This window comes from Garra rufa, chromosome 24 (assembly GCF_049309525.1).
Source record: "Garra rufa chromosome 24, GarRuf1.0, whole genome shotgun sequence".
NCBI lineage: Eukaryota > Metazoa > Chordata > Actinopteri > Cypriniformes > Cyprinidae > Garra > Garra rufa.
Window position 1 is genome coordinate 11,370,996 of NC_133384.1, and position 25,456 is coordinate 11,396,451.

The window sequence follows — 25,456 nt, forward strand, 5'->3', positions numbered from 1 at the left end:
AAATGTTGAGTATTAATAACCTAAACCCCTTTTTCTAAACATCTCTGCCTAACCGCACATCCGCCATGCTTGTAGTTTTAAAATGTGTTTTATTTGTGTTTTTAGCCCTTGACCAAATCCTTTGCCAAAGTGCAATGGATTGTGGGCAATGTTAGCCATTAGAGTGTGCACAGATCCACACTTCAAAAATCGACCTGAAATAGTAGACCATCGGGGGACCTTTGGCAGACTCTTTTCAGCACACTATGCTGAGTATAAGTGGGACACACTTATTGTAATCTCACATGCTATTTAGGATGATAGTATGAACATTGGGACGCAGGGTAAGTCATGTTTTGCGAAGGGGTCCAATACTTGTTTCATTAATTAAAATGCAAATCAATTTATAATTTTTTTAAAATGTGTTTTTCTGGATTTTTTAGTTGTTATTCTGTATCTCACTGTTTAAACAAATCTACTATTAAAATTATAGACTGATCATCAGTGGGCAAATATACAAAATCAATATATAATTTTTTTTTTCTCCTCACTGTAAATGAATGACTTCAACTTGCTCTGTGAATGTAAGTCAGTCGCTGGAGGTCAAGGTGTTCCTCTGCTTGAATTAAAGAGTTCATCTGTTCTCTTTTTCATTTTGAGTGCTAAGATCTATCAAGTTCATATCTAAGAAGGCATTTAGTTTTCCACGTAAAGTCCATATGTAGAAACATGTCTTGGCAATACGACAGATTCTAATATGAACCCTTTACAACCAGAAAGCTTATAAAAAGAACTGCTGAATTTGCCAAGAACTTGTTACAGAACCTCCAGTGGATCAATCTTTTGTCCAAAACATATTCCTGCCTCATAGTGTCAGATGTTCTCAAATGATCACAGAACCGATTTCTCCAAAAAAAAAAAAAGTTAAATTCATTGAATCAATTAAATTCAAAAATGGGGATAAGGCTGGGTTTGTGAATGATGGTCATTTTAGCATGCTTGTTCAGTTCTAAGACTTGTTCCATGTAATGTTTGTGGTTTCTGAAATCATGAAAGAGAGTAAGGCAGGTTTTAGACTTTTTTTAAGAGTGGACCACAAGAGAGAAACGCTCTGCCGCAGACTCAGTTTTGGCAGGATGGTACATGTGTGCTTGTGTTTTTGCTGGACAGTGCTTCACTGTGATTTGAATGAAGGCGTGTTTTATTTGACATTAGGCTCTGGGTAGTTTGATTAATACATGAAACTCATAATCCAAAATGAAAACCATGTTGAAATCAGCAGCAGCTTTTCACTCTCAACTACAGTAAGAGCAGAAAACACAAAAGAGGAGAAAGGCTGATCAGAGAGGAAATAAGTGCAAAGAGGAGTCGTGATCTCCAGCCCTGATTAGATATTTAGTATCATATGCGGTCTGTTCTGATGACATTCAGTGATGCTCTTTGTCTACCAACACGCACACGATAGCAGTCACATGTGTTTGCATTGTAGATGGACATTATTTTGGCTCAATAGCAGACAAAAACATCATGCTGTTACTCTGAGATTTTGACTTCACTCTCACATCTCAACTTCACAAACTGAATGAGTGTTCAGGAACATCATGAAAGTGGATGAGGAGCACAGAAAGCATCATGCAGTGGATCAGAGCAGATCAGCATGAAAGCACCATAAAAGTTGTCCAAACAAGTCTTTATGTAAGGAGGAGAGTTTTTATCTTGACAGCCCTTCACTTTCACTGTAAACAGAGTTTGGAGATTCTGCTATAAAAACTCCTTTTGTGTTCAATGAAAGAACATCATTCAGGCTTGGAAAGACGAGGGTGAGCAGATGACAGAATGGTGATTTCTGAGTGAACTAGTCCTTTCAGACAGACTTTACTGTGTTTTATAGCTGAGCTGATTTCATGTCTGTCTTACACACTGACCTTCTGCTTCTAGAACAGATTTTATTGAAGAAGAACGACAGTGTGGAGTGAAACACAGAGCTGAATCTGTGATGATGAGCAGCTACTGTGCCTTAAACAATAAGTCTATTCTGTATTCATTCTTCAGCTCCTCATATTCATCTCTGCTTGTGAATTCCTGTTGGCCAAAATCCTCCAGACTCACATTTTTGTAAAATAAAGTTCATTGATTGCATAATATGATGAGCAGGTCATGTTATTTCTTTTTGTTTTATATCATATATAATGTTAAAGGACAGACTGATAATTTTGTATGGTGTGTGTGTGTGTGTGTGTGTGTGTGTTAGAGAGAGAGAGAGAGAGAGAGAGAGAGAGAGAGAGCGCCCTCTACAGTGAGTGGTCGCTATGGTAACGTCAGTGTCATCGGCGGAGCCGCAGACAAATGGCAGAACGCGTTGAGCATCAGACGCGTTTTACGCAACGAAATCACGCGTTAGCGAATGGATGCGGACAAACACACATCATAAATGTCATCTCTGAGGATTATTAGCCGGACACTCGAATACCCGTTATTTAGGATGTCGTGGATTGTGCCTTTTCTTCATTTCTACTGGAACTTTCCATTAACTTGCGTTGTGTTTCTACATCTGTCTGCAGTGCGCGGCGACTGAGCGCGCGTCCGCGATGGAGAGCAGACGATCAACATGCGCGCGAACACAGATCCTTCCCTAAAGATGTCAGATAGCGCTGCGTGATGATAATGACGATGATGTGTGTGTTTGTGTGTTATGATCGGAAGGGTTCGAGATTGATGGAGGATAGACTGTGATGATGATGATGATGATGATGGAGCAGAGCAGATGCGCGCGCGCACGCTCACAGTCCAAACCACATCACCTGACAACTCCATTTAGTGGATTACAGAGAACTAGGTCGGATTTCTCATACAAATGAATGGATTAGTGACTCACACCTTATTCTACACATCATTCCTCCTCATCTCATTGTTTGTGGGCAGATCTCAGCATCAGGGTTTGATTGGACACATGAGCTCTCTATCACATGTAAGTTCACACTAACAGATGGAGAGCTGATGTTGAAGGGGTTATGACTTTTTAAATTATGTCCATCAAGGTACATTTTGTTGACTGAAATGTAGAGTATATTGTCTGATGTTCTGAATGAAAATCTCAGATATGAGCTGCTTTCATGATCAGATCACATCTGCATTAGAAACTGAGGATCCCTGATGTGGAAGTGTTTTGGAAACTGCTGTAGGATGGGCTCATGATACTGGCTCATACTGTAGGAAAGATGAAATGAAAAATAATGGTTTAGTATGAAATGGTGAAAAAAAAAAAAAACGTTTACAACCCCCTGCTACTTACATCAATAATAGAAGTAAGCAGTTATAGCAGTTCTATAATCCGACACACATTCTATTGAATATTGAAATCTGATTTAATGTGAAAACCTAATGAGCCACTATTTTATATCTAAGGTCTCTCTTTACATTCTTATAACAAACATCATTTTGTTTGTAAAGTTGGAGAAAAGTTGTGTCCATATTCATTACAGTAGTGAACATCAGATCAGTGGACGGATGAGATCCTCAAAATATGTATTACAAACATCAAACATTTATGCTTTGTGCTAAACTTAATTTGCCTTTTACAGTTATTACCTGTGGTTATGTAACAATGGTAATCATCTTAGCTAAATAATTAATTTTTTTCAACAATGGTTTCGTTAACAATTTAAAAAAAAATTTGGTTAAATTAAATATTACAATTTAAATATACCTAATGTCAATTATGGACAACTTAATCACAAAAACAAATGTATTTGGACTTGAAGACGTGGTGCTTTTTTCCAAGCATTTATACAAGCATTATTATGCATAAAAACTTTGGATTTTAATACAGTATATAATTATCCCAGATATTGTTACAAACGGGATGACTGAGAGTGGGGATCCAAATGCAAGGCTTTATTTAGACGAGGTCAGAACAGACAGGGTCGATCACCAGCAAACATCAACAGCAAAGATAATCCAATAGCGTAATCCAAAGAACAAGCGTTGGTCAAAATCCAGGTGAGCAGTCCAAAGGAAACAATGAAATGAAAACCAGAAACTAGAAAACTATGACTAAGACTAGGAATCAACTGACTAAGACTATGACTAGGAAAACAGGAAAAACAAACAGGGAAAAACGCTCAGTAAGGTCCACAAATGTAAATCAATACTTCGCAATGTGTGTGTGTGATGAGCTGGCTTTTATGTCTGGTAAACAGGAAGTAACCATAGAGGCAGCAGAGGGAGCAGCAACAGTCAGTGGGGGTAAGGGCTCCCTCTGCTGGCCTGGCGTAACATAGCCCCCCCCCAAGGAGCGGCTTCCAGACGCTCCAAAAAACAACAGGAGGAAACAGTCCAGGGGAGCGGTGGGGGGGCCAGGAGACTGAGGCAGAACAGGTGGGGCAAAGGCCCTCCAGAGCAGGGCAGGAGATTCAGGAGCCCTCCAGGGCAGGGCTGGAGGCAGAGCAGTCCTTTGAGGTGGAGCAAGAGTCTTAGGAGCCCTCCAGGGCGGAGCAGGAGGCTTAGCGACCCTCCGGGGCAGAGCAGGAAGCGTAGAAGCCCTCCAGGGCGGAGCCGAAGGCGGAGCAAGGGGTTTAGGAGCCCTCCAGGGCGGAGCAGGAGGCGGAGCGGCCCTCCAGGGCAGAGCAGGAGGCGCAGGAGCCCTCCAGGGCGGAACAGGAGGCGCAGGAGCCCTCCAGGGCGGAGCAGGAGGCGCAGGAGCCCTCCAGGGCGGAGCAGGAGGCGCAGGAGCCCTCCAGGGTGGAGCAGGAGGCGCAGGAGCCCTCCAGGGCGGAGCAGGAGGCGCAGGAGCCCTCCAGGGCGGAGCATGAGGCGCAGGGGCCCTCCAGGGCGGAGCAGGAGGCGCAGGAGCCCTCCAGGGCGAATCAGGAGGCGCAGGAGCCCTCCAGGGCGAATCAGGAGGCGCAGGAGCCCTCCAGGGCGGAACAGGAGGCGCAGGAGCCCTCCAGGGCGGAACAGGAGGCGTAGAAGCCCTCCAGGGCGGAACAGGTGGCCGCATCATGGACTGGGACCTGGGGAGAACAGGGATAGAGGAGGCAGACAGAGCAAGGAGAGAAGTAGAGAGTTCACGGGAGAACGTGGCCTCCATAGCCGTGACCAGGCAGACGAGAACTTCAGGACCGACTTTCGGGGCGGTTCCTGGGCAGACAGAGACTTCTGGAACGGCCCCAAACGCCAAGACAGAGATGACAGGGAACCTAGGCGGTGCAGGCAGAGCAGGGAGTCTTGGCGGGGCAGACAGAGCAAGGAACCTTGGCGGAGAAGACAGGGCAGGGAACTTTGGCGGCGCTGGCAGAGCAGGGAGCACTGGCGATGCGGGCAGAGCGTGAAGCCTTGGCTGAGCGGGCAGAGCGTGAAGCCTTGGCGGAGCAGGCAGAGCGTGAAGCCTTGGCGGAGCGGGCAGGGCGCGAAGCCTTGGCGGAGCGGGCAGGGCGTGAAGCCTTGGCGGAGCGGGCAGAGCGAGAAGCCTTGGCGGTGCTGGCAGAGCGTGAAGCCTTGGCTGAGCGGGCAGAGCGTGAAGTTCCGCTATGGACGCCACCTCCGAAGGAGGTATAGGCGCAGCGGACATGCGTGCAGAAGAGCTCTCCAGAGCAAACTTGTGGGCAGACTCATGGGCAGAAGAGGCCACTGGGGCACAGTGTGCAGCCCACACACTCAAAATGGCGATAGCCATAACAGGTAACACAGTTGGCGGAGGAATGCCCTCCGGGTCATTGGGCGTGGGGCTTGGGAGCGTTGGCTCTGTGTGACTTGGGAGCGTTGGCTCTGCATGGCTTGGCAGCGTTGGCTCTGCATGACTTGGGAGCGTTGGCTCTGCATGGCTTGGGTGCGTTGGCTCTGCATGGCTTGGGAGCGTTGGCTCTGTATGGCTTGAGAGTGAAGGCTCTGGATGCTCAGGGGAGATGTGACTTGGCAGTGAAGGAGTAGCTATGACCTGACTCGTCATGACAGGAGCAGCAGTGACTTGATTTGGCGTGAGAGGGACAGCTGTGGCTTGACTTGGCTCGGAGGGAACAGCTGCTTGACTTGGCCTGACAGGAACAGCAGCTGTATCTTGACTTGTCCTGGCAGGAACAGTGACTGTGACGTGACTCGACTCGGCAGGGACAGCAGCTGTAACTTGATTTGGCGTGACAGGGACAGCTGTGGTTTGGCCTGGCTCGGAGGGAACAGCTGCTTGACTTGGCTCTGAAGAAACGACTGCTGCGACATGATTTGGCCTGACAGGAACAGCAGCTGTATCTTGACTTGTCCTGGCAGGGACAGTGACTGTGACGTGACTTGACTTGGTAGGAACGGCAGCTGGTGCAGGTTCGAGAGAAGCAGATATGACGTTCACAGGCAATGGCTTGGTTGACGTGGCGTGAGCAGACGCTGGCTTGGTTGACGTGGCGCTAGCAGATGCTGGCTCGGCTGACAGTAAGGGACCAGCTGAACGAGCCGACCGCAGTGGTGGGTCCTCCAAGCTAGACATTAGTCTCTGATACGTCCTGGGAGGGTGAGAGTCTGACGCTGTAGCCACCCTGTTAATAACAGACTCAGGTATGGCGGCCATCTTGCGTGCAGGTTCAAGCGTGGCGGCCATTTTGTGTGCAAGCACGGGCGTGGCGGTCATCTTGGGTGCAGGCTCTGGCGTGGCGGCCATCTTTGCAGCAGGCTCTGGCGTGGCGGCCATCTTTGCAGCAGGCTCTGGCGTGGCGGCCATCTTTGCAGCAGGCTCTGGCGTGGCGACCATCTTAGCAGCAGGCTCTGGCGTGGCGGCCATCTTAGCAGCAGGCTCTGGCGTGGTGGCCATTCTGACCGGGAACTCAGGAACGGAAGCCATCTTATGAACGGGCCTTGGAACGGCGGCCATCTTGTGAGCAGGGTCTGGAAGAGCGGCCATTTTGGGTGCAGACTCAGGAAAGGAGGCCATCTTATGAGCTGACTCGGGAAGGACAGTCATCTTGTGATCGGGTTCGGGGGTGGCGGCCCTCTTGTGAACAGGTTTGGGGATGGCGGCCATCTTGTGATCGGGCCTTGGGGTGGCAGCCATCTTGTGAGATAAGTCAGACGTGGTAGATTTCTTGTGAGCTGGGTCCAATCGGGTGTCCATCTTGAATGCGGACTCAGGAAGGATGGTCCTTCCGAAAGCTGATTCGGGAAAGGCGGCCATTTTGTGAACGGGCTCCTGAAAGGCAGACATCTTATGAACAGGCTTTGAACTAGCAGATATCTTGTGCTTGGGCTCGAAGCTAGCAGACATCTTGTGCTGTGGCTCGAAGCTAGCTGACATCTTGTGCTGTGGCTCGAAGCTTGCAGACATCTTGTGCTGTGGCTCGAAGCTAGCTGACATCTTGTGCTGTGGCTCGAAGCTAGCAGACATCTTGTGCAGAGGCTCTAGGCTGGCAGACATTTTGTGCTGTGGCTCTGGGCTAGCAGACATCTTGTGCTGTGGCTCGAGACTAGCAGACATCCTGTGTTGAGGCCCTTCTAGTACTCCCACAGTGAACGGAGATCCACAATGCGACAACACAAAGTCAATAAACTGTGCGAGGGTCCAACTAGGGTCCTCATCGGGTAAATTGTAACCGATATCTGTGTCCAACCCACTCCAAAAACACTCCTTCATTAAGGTCTCATCGTAAGGTGCCAGATAACAATAAGCAATGAAATCCCTCACATAATGCTCGATGGGACGGCCATTTTGAAAGATGGAGCAGAGCAGACTTACGGGGTTGGACAAACTTCCTGCTGAATCCATTCTTGATGGGTTGTTCTGCTGGTGGTGAATAAAGCCGCTGGATCCGGGTGTGGCGAAGTATTCTGTTACAAACGGGATGACTGAGAGTGGGGATCCAAATGCAAGGCTTTATTTAGACGAGGTCAGAACAGACAGGGTCGATCACCAGCAAACATCAACAGCAAAGATAATCCAATAGCGTAATCCAAAGAACAAGCGTTGGTCAAAATCCAGGTGAGCAGTCCAAAGGAAACAATGAAATGAAAACCAGAAACTAGAAAACTATGACTAAGACTAGGAATCAACTGACTAAGACTATGACTAGGAAAACAGGAAAAACAAACAGGGAAAAACGCTCAGTAAGGTCCACAAATGTAAATCAATACTTCGCAATGTGTGTGTGTGATGAGCTGGCTTTTATGTCTGGTAAACAGGAAGTAACCATAGAGGCAGCAGAGGGAGCAGCAACAGTCAGTGGGGGTAAGGGCTCCCTCTGCTGGCCTGGCGTAACAGATATATGTTTATGTTTAAAATGTATTGCATAATTACATATATTAGGAAATATATTTTACATTTGGTTAATCATCTCTATTGGCGGACAAACAGATCTCCATGATATCATTGACAACATTAGCTGTAAACATTAAAGATAACATCTGACGTAACAGGTAAAATACATGCACATTTTCTAAAAACTACACCTGTGTGACTGATACGCTGTAGATCAGGTGATGGTAATGATGACTTCTGTCAGCAGATAATAGCAATATATTTATTGGGAATAGCTTATGATTTTGCGAGTAGCCCATCATTTATATATTTATATATACAGATCATTGGTTTGGACATAGTTTAAGAGAAAGTGTTTATTAGAAGTAGTCTTAAGAGTACATGTACAATTACTTGTAGCCAGCAGCTGTATGGAATATCACCTGAAAAATGAATGAAAGGCAGAGAAAGTGAGAAATACAAGCAGACAGATTATATTGAACACTGGCATGATGGCCTGCAGGTTGGCAGAGCATCTTCTTTACATTATTTTTATATCATTTCCTTGACAATGAGACTAAAACCAAATCTGAAAGAATCAAACTGACCGATCATCAGACTACAGCTTCTCTCACTCTCAGCAGACCTGCCATAGATAAACATCTCCACCAACAGACATGATGGTTGAGACAGGAAAACGTCTTTTTAACCCTGCAATGATAAATAATGGTGACTAGTGGAAAACAGACATATAAAACATTAGACATCCAGAACAAATATGTATAACAATAGAAGTCAGCACACTCTGGATACTCAAAGACCATAAATATTACACCAGAGGATGAAGCATTATATTAGTAGCTAGGGGTTTGCTGTCTCTGTCTCATCATTCACTGATGCTCTGTTTGCAGGCCTGCATCATGGTTCATAAACAATCTGAAATGTGCTGATCAAACTAAATCCTGCACTGATGCGATCAGGTACTTTGTTAAAAAAAGCCTCAGCCTTTCCTAATATCGATCCTTCGGAAGTGGAGATGTGGGTTTCTGTAGCCAGAAGCAGCACAAAGTTTGCTGAGTCTCACATCCGCTCAGATGAATGACAGCTGTAACAGGAAGCTGTGCACACAGCAGTCGAGCAGTGAGGAGGAACTGTGGTTTATTGCACAACAAACTCCTGTATGTCATAACATAGGCATGAGCAGTATACCGATGCAAATGACCATCCAGTACATCATATCAAACAGATTAATTCTTATAGTCCATTCAGGACTGCAGGACATATTCAAATTATTATTTTTTATTTTTTTTTGCACAAATGAAAAGAAATGCAACACCAAGGACATACTGGTGCATATTCAGTGCCGGAGAAGGCAAAAAGCCAGTATGGCTTATCTAAAGCCTCCACCAAAGAAAAATAAAAAATAGCCAAAGAATGCAAACACAATATAATACAATTATAAAAACATTAATAAAAAAAAAATTTAAGTGCATTAAGCTTGGAAAGAGAACTCAAGTCGGTGCTGTACACTGTTTTACAGACGGTTTTCTGTGTGTGTGCTTCGAGACAAACCAGAGGAAACGCAAACAGTATACTTTGTGCTTAAAGACCTAAACACCCAAATTCACACAAACATATGTCAGAATGCCTGTCTTTATGAGTATTCACATAAACACAGTCAACCTTAAGTGAGTGTAATTTAGTTGGGAGGAATTTGGATGTGTATCATTACACTGGATCCATGCATTAGGTCATCCATGTACAAGTATGCTGCTGCTGACTGTCATTATTGTTTGTTTGAAGTTATTGAATCACTTTTATTAGATTTATTAAGAATAAACTAGATGCAATTTTAATTTAATTTCTGTAGTATTTCTTACCTGAGTACAAATGTTAGATAGCCCACCTGAAAGACTATTTATTTTCTATCTGTCTTCTATTGAACAATTAATTTTACATTTATATTACTATAGTGAAATAAAATGACGGAGTATGATTTTAACCATATCACCCATCCTTCTCATAACCCCTTTAATGTTAAACAAGATTTTTAATATTATTCAATTAAAGGAATTTCACTTATATTTCTTTTCTGTTTGTCAACAGTGTTTCAGACTGTGGAGGCCAAAGAAAGCGCATACCAGAGCCCAAGACAATAACAACTGAAACAAGCAGCCATTATCATTGTATGCCATGAAAAACATTCCCTTTGAACGAGAAGGTAACGTGGGGAGAGGGAAACCAGATTAAATCGTGGAGAGGAGTGCCAAAGCCACCAAACAAAGGGAAAATGTTGTGGACAGCGGTTTGGAGGTCCATCGGGTGGCCTACATTTGCAGCGTCTCTATTTCTAGCAGTGGGAGCTTCATTCTCCGAAGTCTTCAATGCCACAGGGAAAGATATTTTTAGTGACTTTGGACAATTCCAGATTACTGAGAACGGGCCACCGGAGCTACGGAAACTCCAAGGCGCTAACCTTCACCCTAACTTATACTTTAACCAGGACGATATACCACAGTTGAGACAAAGGTCAACTACGACTCACAGCCACATCTTTAAAGCGATCCGGACGGCTGTGCTGACGATGCTCTCCGCCGGCCCGCTCTACATGCCACCCACAAAGCACGAGGAGTTCACCAGCAAATGGAATGAGATTTATGGAAACAACCTGCCGCCTCTGGCCCTCTACTGCCTACTGTATCCCGAGGACACTGCTGCCGTGCAGTTTCTGATTAAGTTTATGGACCGAATGTCGGAATATCCTGACTGGAAAGTAAGCAGTGCACCTAACGACGAAGTTCCAATGGCTCATTCGCTCACTGGATTTGCTACTGCTTTTGACTTCATCTACTCACTGCTGGATCAGAAGCGCAGAGACCTGTACTTAAAGAAAATTTCAGCCGAAACCCAAGCGCTCTATGAGGCGTCAAAGTACAGGGGCTGGGGGAAGCAGTTTATTCAGAACCATCAAACCACTAATATAGTTGCTATTCTGACTGGAGCTATAGTTGAGGGTGCACACGATGACACTCAGTCGATGGTTTGGAAACAGGTATCTGTAAATTACATGGAAAAGACAATGTTTCTGTTAAATCACGTTGTAGACGGCTCTCTGGACGAGGGAGTCGCGTACGGGAGTTACACGGCAAAGTCAATCACGCAGTACGTTTTCTTGGCCAAACGCCACTTCAGCATAGACAACATGCAGAACAACTGGCTGCGTACTCATTTCTGGTTTTATTACGCCACTTTGCTTCCGGGTTTTCAGAGAACGGTTGGTATAGGGGACTCAAACTATAACTGGTTCTATGGACCGGAGAGCCAACTAGTCTTTTTAGATTCCTTTGTGATCAAAAACGGGTCTGGGAATTGGCTGGCACAGCAGATTAGGAAGCACAGACCTAAAGATGGTCCCATGGGTCAATCCTTTGCCCAGCGCTGGACGACGCTTCACACAGAGTTTATCTGGTACAATGCCGAACTTACACCACAGCCCCCTAATGGCCACAATCAGGCTAAGATGCACATCTTCTCCAACTGGGGAGTGGTGACCTATGGGGCTGGTCTGTCTGTTGCCCAGGGCAACACTTTTGTCTCGTTTAAATCGGGTAAGCTGGGTGGTCGGGCGGTGTTTGACATTGTCCACGCCAAGCCTTACTCGTGGGTGGATGGCTGGAACAGCTTTAACCCCGGTCATGAGCACCCAGACCAAAACTCATTTACTTTCGCCCCTAATGGACAAGTATTTGTTTCTGAGGCATTATATGGCCCCAAATACAGCTTCTTAAACAACGTGTTAGTGTTCAGCCCTTCCCCAACGAGCCAGTGTAATGTCCCTTGGGAAGGACAGCTCGGGGAATGTGCCAAGTGGCTCCGCTGGACAGACACGGGGGTCGGAGACTCGGCGGGAGAGCTGATCGCTGCTTCTGCTCATGGAGACACTATGTTTGTGAGCGGAGAAGCGGCTGCGGCGTATTCCTCAGCTATGAGACTGAAGAGCGTGTACCGAGCCCTGGTTCTCCTCAACTCACAGACTCTCGTGGTGGTTGACCACATCGAGAAAAGAGACGACTCACCCGTGAACGTCGTCAGTGCGTTCTTTCACAATCTTGATATTGACTTTAAATACGTGCCCCATAGTTTCACAGACAGGTACAATGGGGCATTGATGGACGTCTGGGATGCTCATTACAAAATGTTCTGGTTCGATAGTCAGGGACGCAGCCCCGATACTCAAATACAGGAGGCTGAGCAGGAAGCCGAGTTCAAAAAGAGGTGGACGCAGTTTATTAACGTCACCTTTCCTTTCACAGATTCAGTGGGTAGGATGGTGTATGTGATGCACGGGCCTTACGTTAAAGTTTCCAACTGCAGGTTCATTGAAAGCAGTAAGAATGGGCTCAAACTTTCTCTGGTCATCAACAATACAGAGAAAATAGTGTCTCTAGTAACCAATCACAAAGACATCGGGGCACGTTCAAGCTATCTGGGCTTTGGAGGTTACGCTAAGGTGGAAGACAGACATCAGATTATCCGCTTTGGCTTGGGGACGCAGCTTGTCCCCAAACAGACAAACCTGCACAATCATCTCTTTGACTTTGGAGTTACAGTGAATGTCATAGCCGGGGTAATACTGTGTGTTTCCATTGTTTTCTTGACCGTACAGCGAAAGTTTTATGTTTGCTTTAGCAGACTGATGCGTTACACTTTGCTTTCGGTGTTGATGCTGTGGATAACCGAGCTCCTGTTTGTCTCGAACAGCTGTGATCAGCTCCTGTGTAAGGTAAAGTGGCGCGGAGCCACCACAGACCCTGAGCTTAGTAAACAAATGACGCTTTATGACCAGCATCAACTCTCTCTACCCACAGTAGTGATAACCACTCTACCTGGCTCTGGATCTGACATCCTTAAGCACCTTTTCTACAACAACACAGACTTTGTCTACCTGCGCATCCCTACAGAACACTTGGATATACCCGAAACAGAGTTTGAATTTGACTCTTTGGTAGACGCTTGTGAATGGACGCGGTCGGAAGCCCAGTGCGGGCGTTTTAAAATGATTCAGGGCTGGCTACATTCACTGGTTCACAACACCCACTTATTCCTGCAGAACATCCCACTCCACGACACCAGCCACCTGAAACTGGCCCAAAGAGTTAGTCTCTCCCAGGACAAGAGGAGGAGACTGAGGAGGAGAGAGTCAAAGGCCGAAATGAAAGGCCGGATGCGAGTGGACAGGGACGTGGAGTACGTCAGAGAGCTGAGGAGACACACGGTGGACTATCCTAACGCCCGTGTGGTTCTCAATCTCTGCAGCGGCAGCTGGGCTCTCAAGCTGCCCTTTCTTCAAGAAGTTATCGGCCCTTCTCTGAGAGCCATCTATGTTGTCAGGGACCCTCGTGCATGGATTTATCTGATGCTGTATAATAGCAAACCTAGCCTTTACTCACTCAAGAACATTCCACAGCATCTAGCTCTTATTTTCAAGCAGGATACGGTGAGCGACAGGTGCCCCACCGCATTTGCCGCAGAGTTTAGGAAGCTGTGGCAGCTCATATCGCGATCAGAGACCAATCCTGTGCTGTTGCTGGCCCACCTGTGGCTTGCTCACACCGCTGCTGTTCTCAGAGTCACATCTACCTTATCTGAAGAGTCCTATCTTCAAGTCAGGTTTGAGGATGTCGTGAACTATCCTCAAGAGACAGCCGAGAAGATACACTCCTTCCTTGGAATCCCTGTATCACCTTCGGCCCTGAATCAGCTCATGTTCACCACCTCCACAAACTTGTATAACCTGATGTATGAAGGGGACATATCACCAGCCAACATCGACAAATGGAGGAGAAACATGCCAAGGAGAGATATCAGACTCATAGAGTACACATGTGGATTCCTGATGAGGCAACTCGGGTATCACAGGTTCACTGAGTAATTAGCTGCAGGCCAGCTGTTGTCATTCATCTCTTGTATCTGATTGTTTGATATTTGTGTTGTACTTTTGCACAAATTTGAGTTGCAAACAAAGTAAAGTGAAAATGAAAGAACTAGGCACAAGAATTGAACTTCAGTCTGTGATTCTGCACCATGTCCAATCATCATGTCTAATCTAATATATATATACATAACGTGTGTTGAAGAAAGAGTAAAATAAGCAAAGCAAGGATGCATTAAATTGATTAAAAGTAACAGCAAAGACTTTTCAAATAAATTATATTTTAAATAAATGCTGTTGTTTTCCCACTATTTATGAAAATGTGAGAACAGTTTCAACAGAATATTAAGAAGTTTTCAACTGTGCTAATGATAAGAATATATCTCAAATCAGAATATTATAATAACTGGTAACACTTTACAATAAGGTTCATTAGTTAACATTACTTAACTACTTTAGTTAAGATGAACCAAGAATGAACAATGCTTCTAACAGCATTTATTAATCTTAGTTAATGTTAATTTCAGCATTTACTAATACATTATTAAAATCAGTTTTGCTTGTTAATATTAGTTAATGTGCTGTGAATTAACATAAGTTAACAATAAGCAACTGTATTTTCATTATCAAAGATGAATAAATCCTGTAATAAATGTATTGTTCATTGTTTGCTCATGTTAGTTAATACATGAAGTAACATTAACTAATGGAACCTTATTGTAAAGTGTTACCAAATGATTTCTGAAGGATGAAGACTAATGACTGCAGACAATTCACAGGAATAAAATATATGTAAAATAAATTAATATAGAAAACTGTATTTGGAAATATTAAGATTGCTGTTTTTGCTGTATTTTTGATCAAATAAATGCAGCCTTGTTGAGCAGAAGAGACTTCTTGGATAAACATTGTACCAACCCACACTTTTATGTAAAGACATTCACATTAGTCTTCTTTATATTAGACACTGTGTTTCGTGTTGTATGATACCAGTGAGACTTTAACTGTTAGGGAGGGAAAAGTTAAAACTAATGCTAGCCTTCCTTATAGTTATATATAAGTCCAGTGGTTGAAAAACTTCACTGTTTCATGAAAAATCAACAGTCCATATCCACATCTGGATTAGCTCTTTTATTGGCAAAATCAGATATTTAATGATCGAAGAGATTACTGTCTTAAAATTAAGTTGAATGCTTGAATTTTTGGACATTTCCTATTAGGTTTTGTAGGCTGAAATAATGTTTTAAACTGTTGACAAAATGCCATTTTACATATTTCAAATTATAAGTAATTAGACAGAGAGCAAGCAGTTCTTCATTTCACTTAGCAAGAAACTAAGTGTTCATAGAATGTTTTAGTTTTATATTTTGCTTGCAAAACAAATATTAAAAAAAAGACACTGTAATAATTCCCTTTAGCCATGTGCACACACTCACAAACCACTGGTTGTATTTTTGCTGTAATTTTGTGTTCTGTGTCTGCAGTCCTGCTCTTTTTCGCATCCAGGGGTGCGTTTCCCCAAAGCATTACCAACACAGTTCAGCAATTCAGTTATTCCTAAAACCATAGTTCCAGCGAACAGTTGCAAACAGCATCTCAAACCTACTGTATGTGGTTGGAACTATGGCTCTCGACCTGACAATCTGTATCTTTTATTTGATACATACACAAAATTTCAATCTACATCTTATAGTTAAGAGAATGAAAGTGCATTTCAGAGTGTGCATGTGCATATGTTATACCAAACAGTAATACCAAGGGGTGACAAGGAAGCCCTCAAAATAAAGCAAAATAACAGACATAATGAAACAATCCCCACACACCATGTTCATTATTTACAGCAATAATCTGACATTAATTTGGAACTGATTCCACCTGCTTGACATCAACAACAATCTTAATCAAAGTGGTTTGAGCAACAGATGACGTGTTTGGAGAACAGTCTTGACTAGTTAGTTTCTAGTTGTGTGGTAGTTAAGCAGAGTTAGGCTGCTGTTGGGGAAACACACTCCTGATGGTCTGATTCTTCACTATGACGGGTTTTATGTTTTCATGTCTCAGTGGCCTTGATCTCGGACTCTTGAAGCTTTATTAAGGTTTGATTTCTCAACATTAAATAAAGATGTTCATTTTTAACCTGTGATCAGATGCAGCAAATGCAGTCTTACTACACAAAACACAGCACTTAGTCATTTAGAATCACACTATATAGAAAGACATTTTTCCTTGAAGCATACAAAAATTACTAATACTTATTTCAATAGTGGCTAGTCTCTATTCAATAGTCACTAGTACTTAATTATAATAGTATATATTTTAATATGTAAATGAGGCGTGTGGTGGTATTACATGTTCATTTTGCGATAATTGCTAAAGCCTTTGTCACTGTATATATTATCACAATATTGAAATTTAGTTGCAAAAAGTGTTGTCAAAAAACAGTATAACAGGTTTAATAACTTTTTTTCTTAATCCTGTTCCTCATGTCTCCCTGCTCTGCAAACTCTGCTCTGCATCTCTTGCTCTATCTCCCGATTCAGCAATGAACTGTGTAACAGTTATACACTGTGTGTGTATAGACAAACAGACATTTTTCGTAGAGCTACAAGCATTAAACATGAACGCACACACAGTTGCCATTGTAGCAAGCAATACTTGCTGGCAAACACTTCTTACTGTTACAAAATGCTACAAAGCAATCATGTATTCTGCTGTATTGCAGCTTTTATCAGGATAAAACCATATATTAGAAGCTAATGTAATGGAGCGACAGAGACGTGAAGCGGGGGATCCAAAGGTGAACAGAGAATGTAATCCAAAGGTGCGAGGCAAATGGGTAATTCAGACCAGCAGTCAGTAGATCATACGAGGGGTGAACAGAGTCCGAAACGGCAAGACGAAGGGTAATCCAAAACAGGCGAGAGATCCAGGGCAGGTAGAGAAACAGACAGGATGAGATGAACCAGGCGGGGATTCAAGACACGAATAACTAGACTAAATACAAGACTTAGCTTTGATTAAGGAAACTTGGAAATACTAGGAGAGGATCTGTAATGTGGCTAACACTAGGAAAGGTGCTAAACACTCAACATTAGGAAACTTATAATGGCTCCATACCGTGCCACCGCTGGGAGAGAGGAAAACGCAACAATACTCAGCGATCTGAAGAGGAAGTCCAAGGCTTATATAGTGTGTCTGATTAGATGCAGCTGTGTGTGTGTGATGAGTGAGGTGGAGCATGGGAAGTGTAGTCCAGGGTGATGTGTAACAGTCAGTAAGGTGTGGGAGTCAATGTAATGCACAGGCGACCTCTGGTTACGGGCAGACTGAAGATCATGGACAGCATTCGTGACAGCTAGCATAAGCAGTAGCAGTTACAAATAACAGTGTATCTAAAAGTATGAGACAACAACAAACGAAGAAACACACTGTGCGATGCTCTTCACTAATATTCTCTGGGTCTCATTCGGGCTCAAGTTAATATGAAATATTGAGGATGCTACCAGAGCACATGACAACTGAGGTGAGGGGTGTGACGTTTCTGTATGCGTGCTATAGCTAACCAATCTGAGCCCACTGCGTATTTCTGAGGGAGAAAACCATCACAGCGGTGTAGAATAAAGGTAAATTATGTGCACCCCATTACTGCATCCCATAAACACAATCAAGCCTAGAAAAAACAGTCCACCACTCCTTTAATGAATGTTTAGAAGGATTTTTCATTGACAGTTTATGTTAACTAATAAATAAACAAATGTTAACTGAGCCTTAATGTAAAGTGTGACCGAACAATAAAGAATCTAAACATTTTCAAACAATATCTAGGGCCCGTTGTAGTCCAGATTATAATGCAATAAAGTTTATAAATAAATACCCTCTAAAAAGTCAGACTACATTTGGTGCTGTGATGAACACCGTACACCATGAATGGTTCTTTATAACATTTCAATCCTGCTCATAAAGAGAAAGCTGGGGTAACGGCTGCATTTCTGCTGTCCCATCAGTGCCATCTACTGTCAGAGAGTGAATGTGCTCTTTCATTTGGTTCATGTCCTTCACTCATCCTGCCCTGCACTTCTCATGCGTGTTGGTCTTGTTTTAATCAGAGTGTGCATTTGTCTTCAGTGTTGCCAGATTGGGTGGTTTTGAATTTGATTGTGCAGGTAAAAATAGGCGGGTGGACAAAATTTGGTCTGGTTCAAGCTCAGTTTGGCGGTTTTTAAACATCTGAATTATACAGGCTAATTGGGTAACAAACAAACCCAAATGTGCATGCACTGCATCCAATCAGTCATCACAACGTTACTAAACACACACTGCATGATGATTGGTTTTTAGCGTGATAACGGATTACACCTGATTACAGCGAGATGACACGAAGGCTCTAATATCACTGCAACTTCGAAACCACAGTTTAGAAATTCGAAATCGAAACTAAATATATGGGTCTATACTTTCTTGTCTTTTTTTTTTTTAATGGTTCAGATAAGCCCTTAAAGTAATAATAATAATGCATTTTATTTATACTGCGCTTTTCTTGCACCCAAAGCGCTACAAGTATAATGCAATACAAAGTACATCCTTAGAATTGCACAACACAAAGCTGCTGGACTTGAATTAGGTTTTACTGTGCAAAGTTCTGTATGTTCTACAATGTACTTCACGAAGGACTTCATCTAGTTCTGTGTGAAATTGAAGTGCGACATGAAGGTAAGCGCATTATTGCTGTTCATTTTTAATTCGGATTATCATACAGTCTGTATCAATGAATGACACAGTTTGACTGTGATGGTGTGTGCATGAACAAGTGTGAAATACCTGATAATTAAAATCTGAATAATTTGTTCTCAAGAATTATTCACAGTATTTTGAAGTGCCTATGGTAACAATCATGCCTATTCATTATCGTGATATATCACATTACCGAACACCGCTGTTTCGCTCAATTCATTCTTCAGACTGAAGGAGTAAACCAGTGTTGGGAATTTCACCCAAGGAAATTTCAGATGACAATTACAGTTTGTTCCAACAATGAAATGTGTGAGATGTAGTTCCCACAATAAACATGCATTTTTAAAAACAAAAATATAGCAACCTCTGCTGAGTCTCTCACTGCTGGATCTCTGTGTTTGTGTTTCCTCGTGTGTGTTTCTCGTGTCACGTGATCAGAGCGAGCGACGTCTCCTAGGAAATACTTGTTTGTGTAATTCCCTGGCGATTACTGGAGCCGCTCCTCATTAGTTGAGTTTATACTCTCTCCTGTGTGTCTCATATAGTCACTGGATTGCTCTGGTTTGGTCTTCATTGCAGTGCTGCTCTTCTGCTCTCTCTCAGCTTTACAGGAGTTTATCAGTCTCTGAACACCAGTCTCACCTGTGGGTTACTGTCACAGCGAGGTCATCCCATCATTTATCGCTCTGTGGATTTATTCTCTTGACAGTTTTCTCTGTCTTTGAGTTTTAATATAGATTAGTCCTCATTTCTTTCCTCTGTAGTTTGGTCATTCCTCTATCACTCTCTGACAGAAAAATCAGGCTAATCCTGGAGCCAGCAGGAAGAACACTTCCACTCTTCAATGCTGATTCACATAAAATCAACTAAATCAACTCAATTCAACCAGTCGAGTCAGTGAGGAGATTTGTCTGATTTGTCATATCATGTTTATTTGTATAGCACTTTTCACAATGCATATCATGTCAAAGCAGCTTTACAGAAAGTGCATGTTTTAAATGCTACACTCATGAAGACAGAGGAGCCTTTGAAAAAGAAAAAAACTGATAATGATGTATTGGAGAAAATTTCTGAGAATCTTCAAACTTTTCAATGAAACTCAGCCTCTGGCAATGTAATGTAAATCTCCTCATGACAATAATATACAGCTCTAAGATCATACTAATCAGTTAATATAAATATAATATCTGGCAGGTTTTGAATGTCCATCCAAAGTTGACATCATTGAAGTCTTCAGTGGCATCATCTGCAAATGAGACTGTGTCCAATCCGAGTCTCCATCTGTGTGTCTTTACCTCGTTACGTTAAACTGGCCTGTCAATCATTTTGTCACAGTTAACATCCTCCACATTTAATTTAATTTATCATCCTGCCGTATTGGAGAGAAAAGTAGCACGTTGATCTGCCATTCGTGGGTCTTTCATGCCAAAAACTCATATTTCCGGCATAATGATGCATTTAAAAGTTAATGAGCAAGCGGTGTTTATAAAAGTTCACATTGCTGTTGCAGATAAAATATAACACAGATAAGATTAAATAAATATTTTTTTGCCAGGTTAAATGTTGATTATTAATAACTTAATCCCCTTTTTCATTTCATCTTTCTCACAAATGTGTCTGAGCATTTTCCTTCCAGCAGATGGCACTAATAGTCAATTTACTGTCACACCTGCTGTAGTCACGATGTTAGGTGCAAGATGTTGGAATCATTAGACACAGTCTGATCATGCATTTGTGATGTTTGATCTCTTCTATAGCACTTTACAATACAAATATTCAGTGCAGAATTCATTATGTTGCTGAAATAAATGAAAGCATGCTGCATACAGGTTATGAGTTCAGTGGGAGAGAGCTAGGACTTTGTTGCATGGGGTTTACAACATGATGAGTATCCTCTCCTGTCTGAACATGCTAATCTGATTGATCTAGAGTGTGTGTGTGTGTGTGTGTGTGTGTGTGTGTGTGTGTGTGTGTGTGTGTGTGTGTGTGTGTGTGTGTGTGTGTGTGTGTGTACCTGGTATTCATCACGTTGTGGGGACCAAATGTCCCCACAAGGATAGGAATACCAGTAGATTTTGACCTTGTGGGGACATTTCTCAGGTCCCCATGAGGAAACAGGCTTATAAATCATGCACAATGAGTTTTTTTGATGAAGTAAAAGTGTGCACAATCTCCTGTGAGGGCTAGGTTTAGGTGTAGGGTAGGTGTAGGACGATAGAAAGTACGGTTTGTACAGTATAAAAACCATTACGCCTATGGAATGTCCCCATAAAACATGTAAACCCAACATGTGTGTGTGTTGCAGCTTTTCTGCAGTGTCTTTTCATACTCTGTACTGCTGTTGATTTTCTCCACAGCGATTTCTGTTCGCCAGAAATTCTGATTTTTACAGGTGCGATGTCATCAAAGACATTCTTAACTTTTGAGTCAAAGGACTCCAGGAGAAGATCAACAGAGTCTGCAGAAATGCTTGGCATTGAAGATATAGCCTTCATAAATAGCACACTAGTGTTATTGTTAATGCATCTCTTCCTGACAGAGACAGATCTACATTCATTAGGAGCAGAGATCAATATATCAAAGAAAATGCAGAAGTGATCAGATAGTGCTACATCCTTGATAACAGTGGATGAAATGTTTAGACCCTTACTGATGAGTAAATCAAGAGTGTGTCCACGATTGTGTGTGGGTCCATCCACATGCTGAATCAGGTCAAACGTGTTCAAAACCATTATAATTTCTTTTGTAGCTTTGCTTTCTGCATTGTCTATGTGAACATTAAAATCCCCTGCAATAGCCAAACTCTGAACAAATCATTGATAGCAGTTCTGTGAACTCTTCAACAAAGACTGGACAGTATTTTGGGGGCCTGTAAATAATGATAAATAGAATGCGTGGGGGACCTTTCAGTACAATCCCTAGATATTCAAAAGACATGTACTGACCAAATGACACTTGCTTGCATTGATAAACATCTTTAAAAAGACCAGCTACACCACCACCTCTCTTGACAGCTCTGCAGACACTCATGAAAGTAAAGTTAGGAGGGGCTGCTTCATTGAGGACTGTTGCACTGCAGCTGTCTTCTAGCCATGTTTCATTTAGAAACATAAAATCCAGGTTGTTTGTGGTTATAAAATCATTGATCAGAAGTGATTTATTTTTAAAAATGCTAGCTTGATGGCATTACTTTTTGTCTCTAGAGCAATCTTAGTTTGATGCAGAATAGGCCTCAGATTAGATGGGTCAACCGTACGGCTTGAGATGGCCTTAGACTTTCTATCACATATTAAAACAGAAATAGGGAAAGCTACAGGCACACTGGGTTCCCGCTTGTTCTGTAAACATTGCTGAGTGTTGCTGTTATCATAGCGGGGACCCTACTCATATCACTGAGAGCTGTTATCAGTTGTTTTTGGTTCACTCACAGCAGACACAGGAGGGTTTGAGCCTGGCGTTGTGGCAGCGGCCGGAGAGCTCTCACTGGAGGAGGAGGGTGAGCTGGGCCCACAGGCTTTGGTGGTTGGGGTGCCCGCCGTTTTTTAGTTGATAACTGGGGGCTTGCAGCAAAAGAGTGGGAGAGTCTGGTTCCAGCATATACCAGTTCCTCCATTTTCTGTGAGAAGCTTAGAAGTGGAGATGCTGGAGAGAGGGATAATGTGTCTGGTGAATGGAGCTCTGGCTCTGGTGTTTCCGGTGGCTGAAAAATGTTGTCGTTCTTCGGTGCTGAGTCTTGGAGCTGTTGTAGTATGTCACAGTCTGTCTGTGATGAGCTCTGTGGGCAGGGCTCAGCCAGAAAAGTGTCCATAAGCAGTGCTTGTTGTGGCTGTGTGGTGTTGTCAGTGTCCTTGTTGGTTGTGTTGACCATATGATGACTCTGAAGCTGATAAGATGTCCTGTCGTCACGCATACACTGTCCAAGTGTGTGTGTGCCATTCATGTTGGGTAGACTGGCACATTCCACTGATGGATGCCGGAGTGAAAAATAGATGTTGTCTTTTAGCACTCTCGCACCAAGTTTGTCCAGTTTGAACAGTTGTCTATGGCCCCAGAAAAGATTGAAGTTGTCAATGAAGTTGACTCCTTTTAGACTGCAGGTTCTTTGTAGCCAGGTATTCAGTCCAAGCAACCGTGAAAACATGTTAGTTCCCCTTGCTGGGAGTGGTCCACTGATGAACGACTGAATTTCAAGTCTTTGAAGTGTTTCAATGAGTTCACCAAAATCCTTCTTTAGGAGTTCTGACTGCTCTTTCCGAATATCGTTCTTTCCCACATGGATGATGATTCGATTTGCAGTCTTGTGTTTCATTAGAATGTTCCGAAGTTCCTTGTTCACATCAGAGACGGTTGCTTGAGGAAAGCGGCATGTAGTTGTAGTTCTGCTACTGATATTTCTGATAATGGAGTCACCCACTATGAGAGTCCTGGGCTCGGCTGCGCTCTGAGCTGAGTGCCGCTGTCTGCTCGACCTTGCACGCCTGTTTGTAGCGATGTTAGCAGCTGGCTGATACGATCCATGTTCAGTCACATTTGGGGATTCCTCACCCACATTCATTAATGCTTCAAATCTGTTTTCAAGCAGTAAAGGGGGTGGTAAAACACCAGTTTTTGCAAGCCTTGTCATAGCTATATCTGGGGTAGAGGATGCTACCGCAGCAATACGAGATACTCTTGACAGTCTAATGTCTCGAGTGCCTTTGGGTCTCGCTCCCTATTTTTGCCATCGATTTGTGTGTCGATCAGTTTTGGCTTGTTCCTCTACACTTATAAACTGTCGATATTGACTAGATTCACAGGACTCACCGGCTGTATGCTGAGGGGGTCCGTGATGATGATCTTCTGTGTGTTCCGCCTGTTTTGGAAGTCCAGCAAGTAATTTTGTTTCTAAAACCACGATCCTTTGTAGAAGTCTGTGGCAGTTTGTGCAGCAAGTAGATTCTAGAAGAGGCATTTTTCTTTCTTGTCTGTTGAAAGTAGGCAGCTGTGTTTTCCCGTCTCCGGAATGTAAGCTGCTGGCAGTGGGAGGCAAAAAGTCTCCTTTTTCGTAATGTTTGTATCAAAAATGTGTTGTCTGAGCGCTGTGCTGATATGCTGAAGTTAAAATCTTAGAAAAATATGAGAAAAGTTCATAAGCAGGGAGCAGAGCGCTGAGCAGTAAGCAAAAGCGTCCGAACAGTAGCAAAGCCGGAAGCAGACCTTTAGGACATTTAAGTAATTTTTATAAATATGCTTAGAAAAAAAACATTACTGGTGTGCATCTTGAGACAAAAAAAGGCACTGATATATTTTAAGATCAATCAGTGCAAGTTTCTTTCAGCTGAAACAGCTCAGACTTACATTTTAGTCTAGGACTAGGCTTAAGCCCTGTCTGTGAAACCGGAGGTTAAAGTTTAAATGCAGAGAAACACTCAGCTGTGTATTATTTGAGTATTTGGTTGTCTATTTTTCTGAAATGCCACTTGTGTTAGAGTTATCAGATTTAATTGGGTGTGTAAATTCAATTAATGTGCATGGTGTGTATTTAGAGATAAATTGTTGTGATGTTTGCTGCTGATAATGAATGAATGTGGAACTAATAACAAATATGGTGTTAGTTGCTGTTAAAGAGAGAATATAATTAGCAATGCTATACCAAAACATAATGCTTGGTCAAAGGTTGGATAGGGTTGGTCCAGGGGCCTGTACCATGAAGCCGGATTAGCTGGCTAGCCAGGTAAGTTTCAGTTTAGTTTGCACCAATCCTGGGTTTTAGGTACCATGAATGTGGCTTGGCTTTTAGCAGCGTTCATTGCCATAGTAACTTACACTCCACGGCTAACCTGCTCCAGGGCAGGTTATGTTCTGGATTAAAGATCTAAAACTGACATCGGACACAAAAAACGTCACTTCCCTTAGTTTCTCGTGCTGCAAATTAAAGGTCACTAGTAAAAAAATTAATTAGTAAATAAAATTTTGACAAATAATGGTCTGGCTTTAATGATAATTACTTATAGTTATTTTATATGATTTATATAATTATTAATCCATTACACACAAGCAATTTTAGTTTAAGAGTTATTGTGAATTATTTATTTTAAATGATGTTAATATATACAGATCGTATGTAATATAAATAAGGTGTAGAATCAATGTATGTATATATATATATATATGTAACCCTGGACCACAAAACCAATTAAATTTTACCAAACTGAAATGTATACATCATATGAAAGCTCAATAAATAAGCTTTCTATTGATGTATTGTTTGTTAGGATAGGACAATGTTTGGTCGAGATACATCTATTTGAAAATCTGGAATCTGAGGGTGCAAAAAAAATCTAAATACTGAGAAAATCACCTTTAAAGTTTTTTTCAAATTAAGTTCTTAACAATGCATATAACTAATCAAAAATTACATTTTGATATATTTACAGTAGGAATTTTACAAAAAATCTTCATGGAACATGATCTTTACTTAATTTGCTAATGATTTTTGGCATAAAAGAAAAATCAATAATTTTGACCCATACAATGTATTTTTGGCTATTGCTACAAATATACCCCAGTGACTAAAGACTGGTTACTTAAATACACTTAACACGATTCACTTGTGAGTGCAC

General features: G+C 42.6%; 1 protein-coding gene across 1 annotated transcript; it reads left to right on the plus strand.

Annotated features, from left to right (window-relative positions):
• Positions 1-2,369: 2,369 nt before the first annotated feature.
• Positions 2,370-16,254, plus strand: dselb (dermatan sulfate epimerase like b). The gene is made up of 2 exons (XM_073830932.1): positions 2,370-2,947; positions 10,298-16,254. The coding sequence occupies exon 2, from the start codon at positions 10,482-10,484 to the stop codon at positions 14,121-14,123; it is 3,642 nt and encodes a 1,213-aa protein (XP_073687033.1). The 5' UTR covers positions 2,370-2,947; positions 10,298-10,481; the 3' UTR covers positions 14,124-16,254.
• The last annotated feature ends 9,202 nt before the right edge of the window (positions 16,255-25,456 follow it).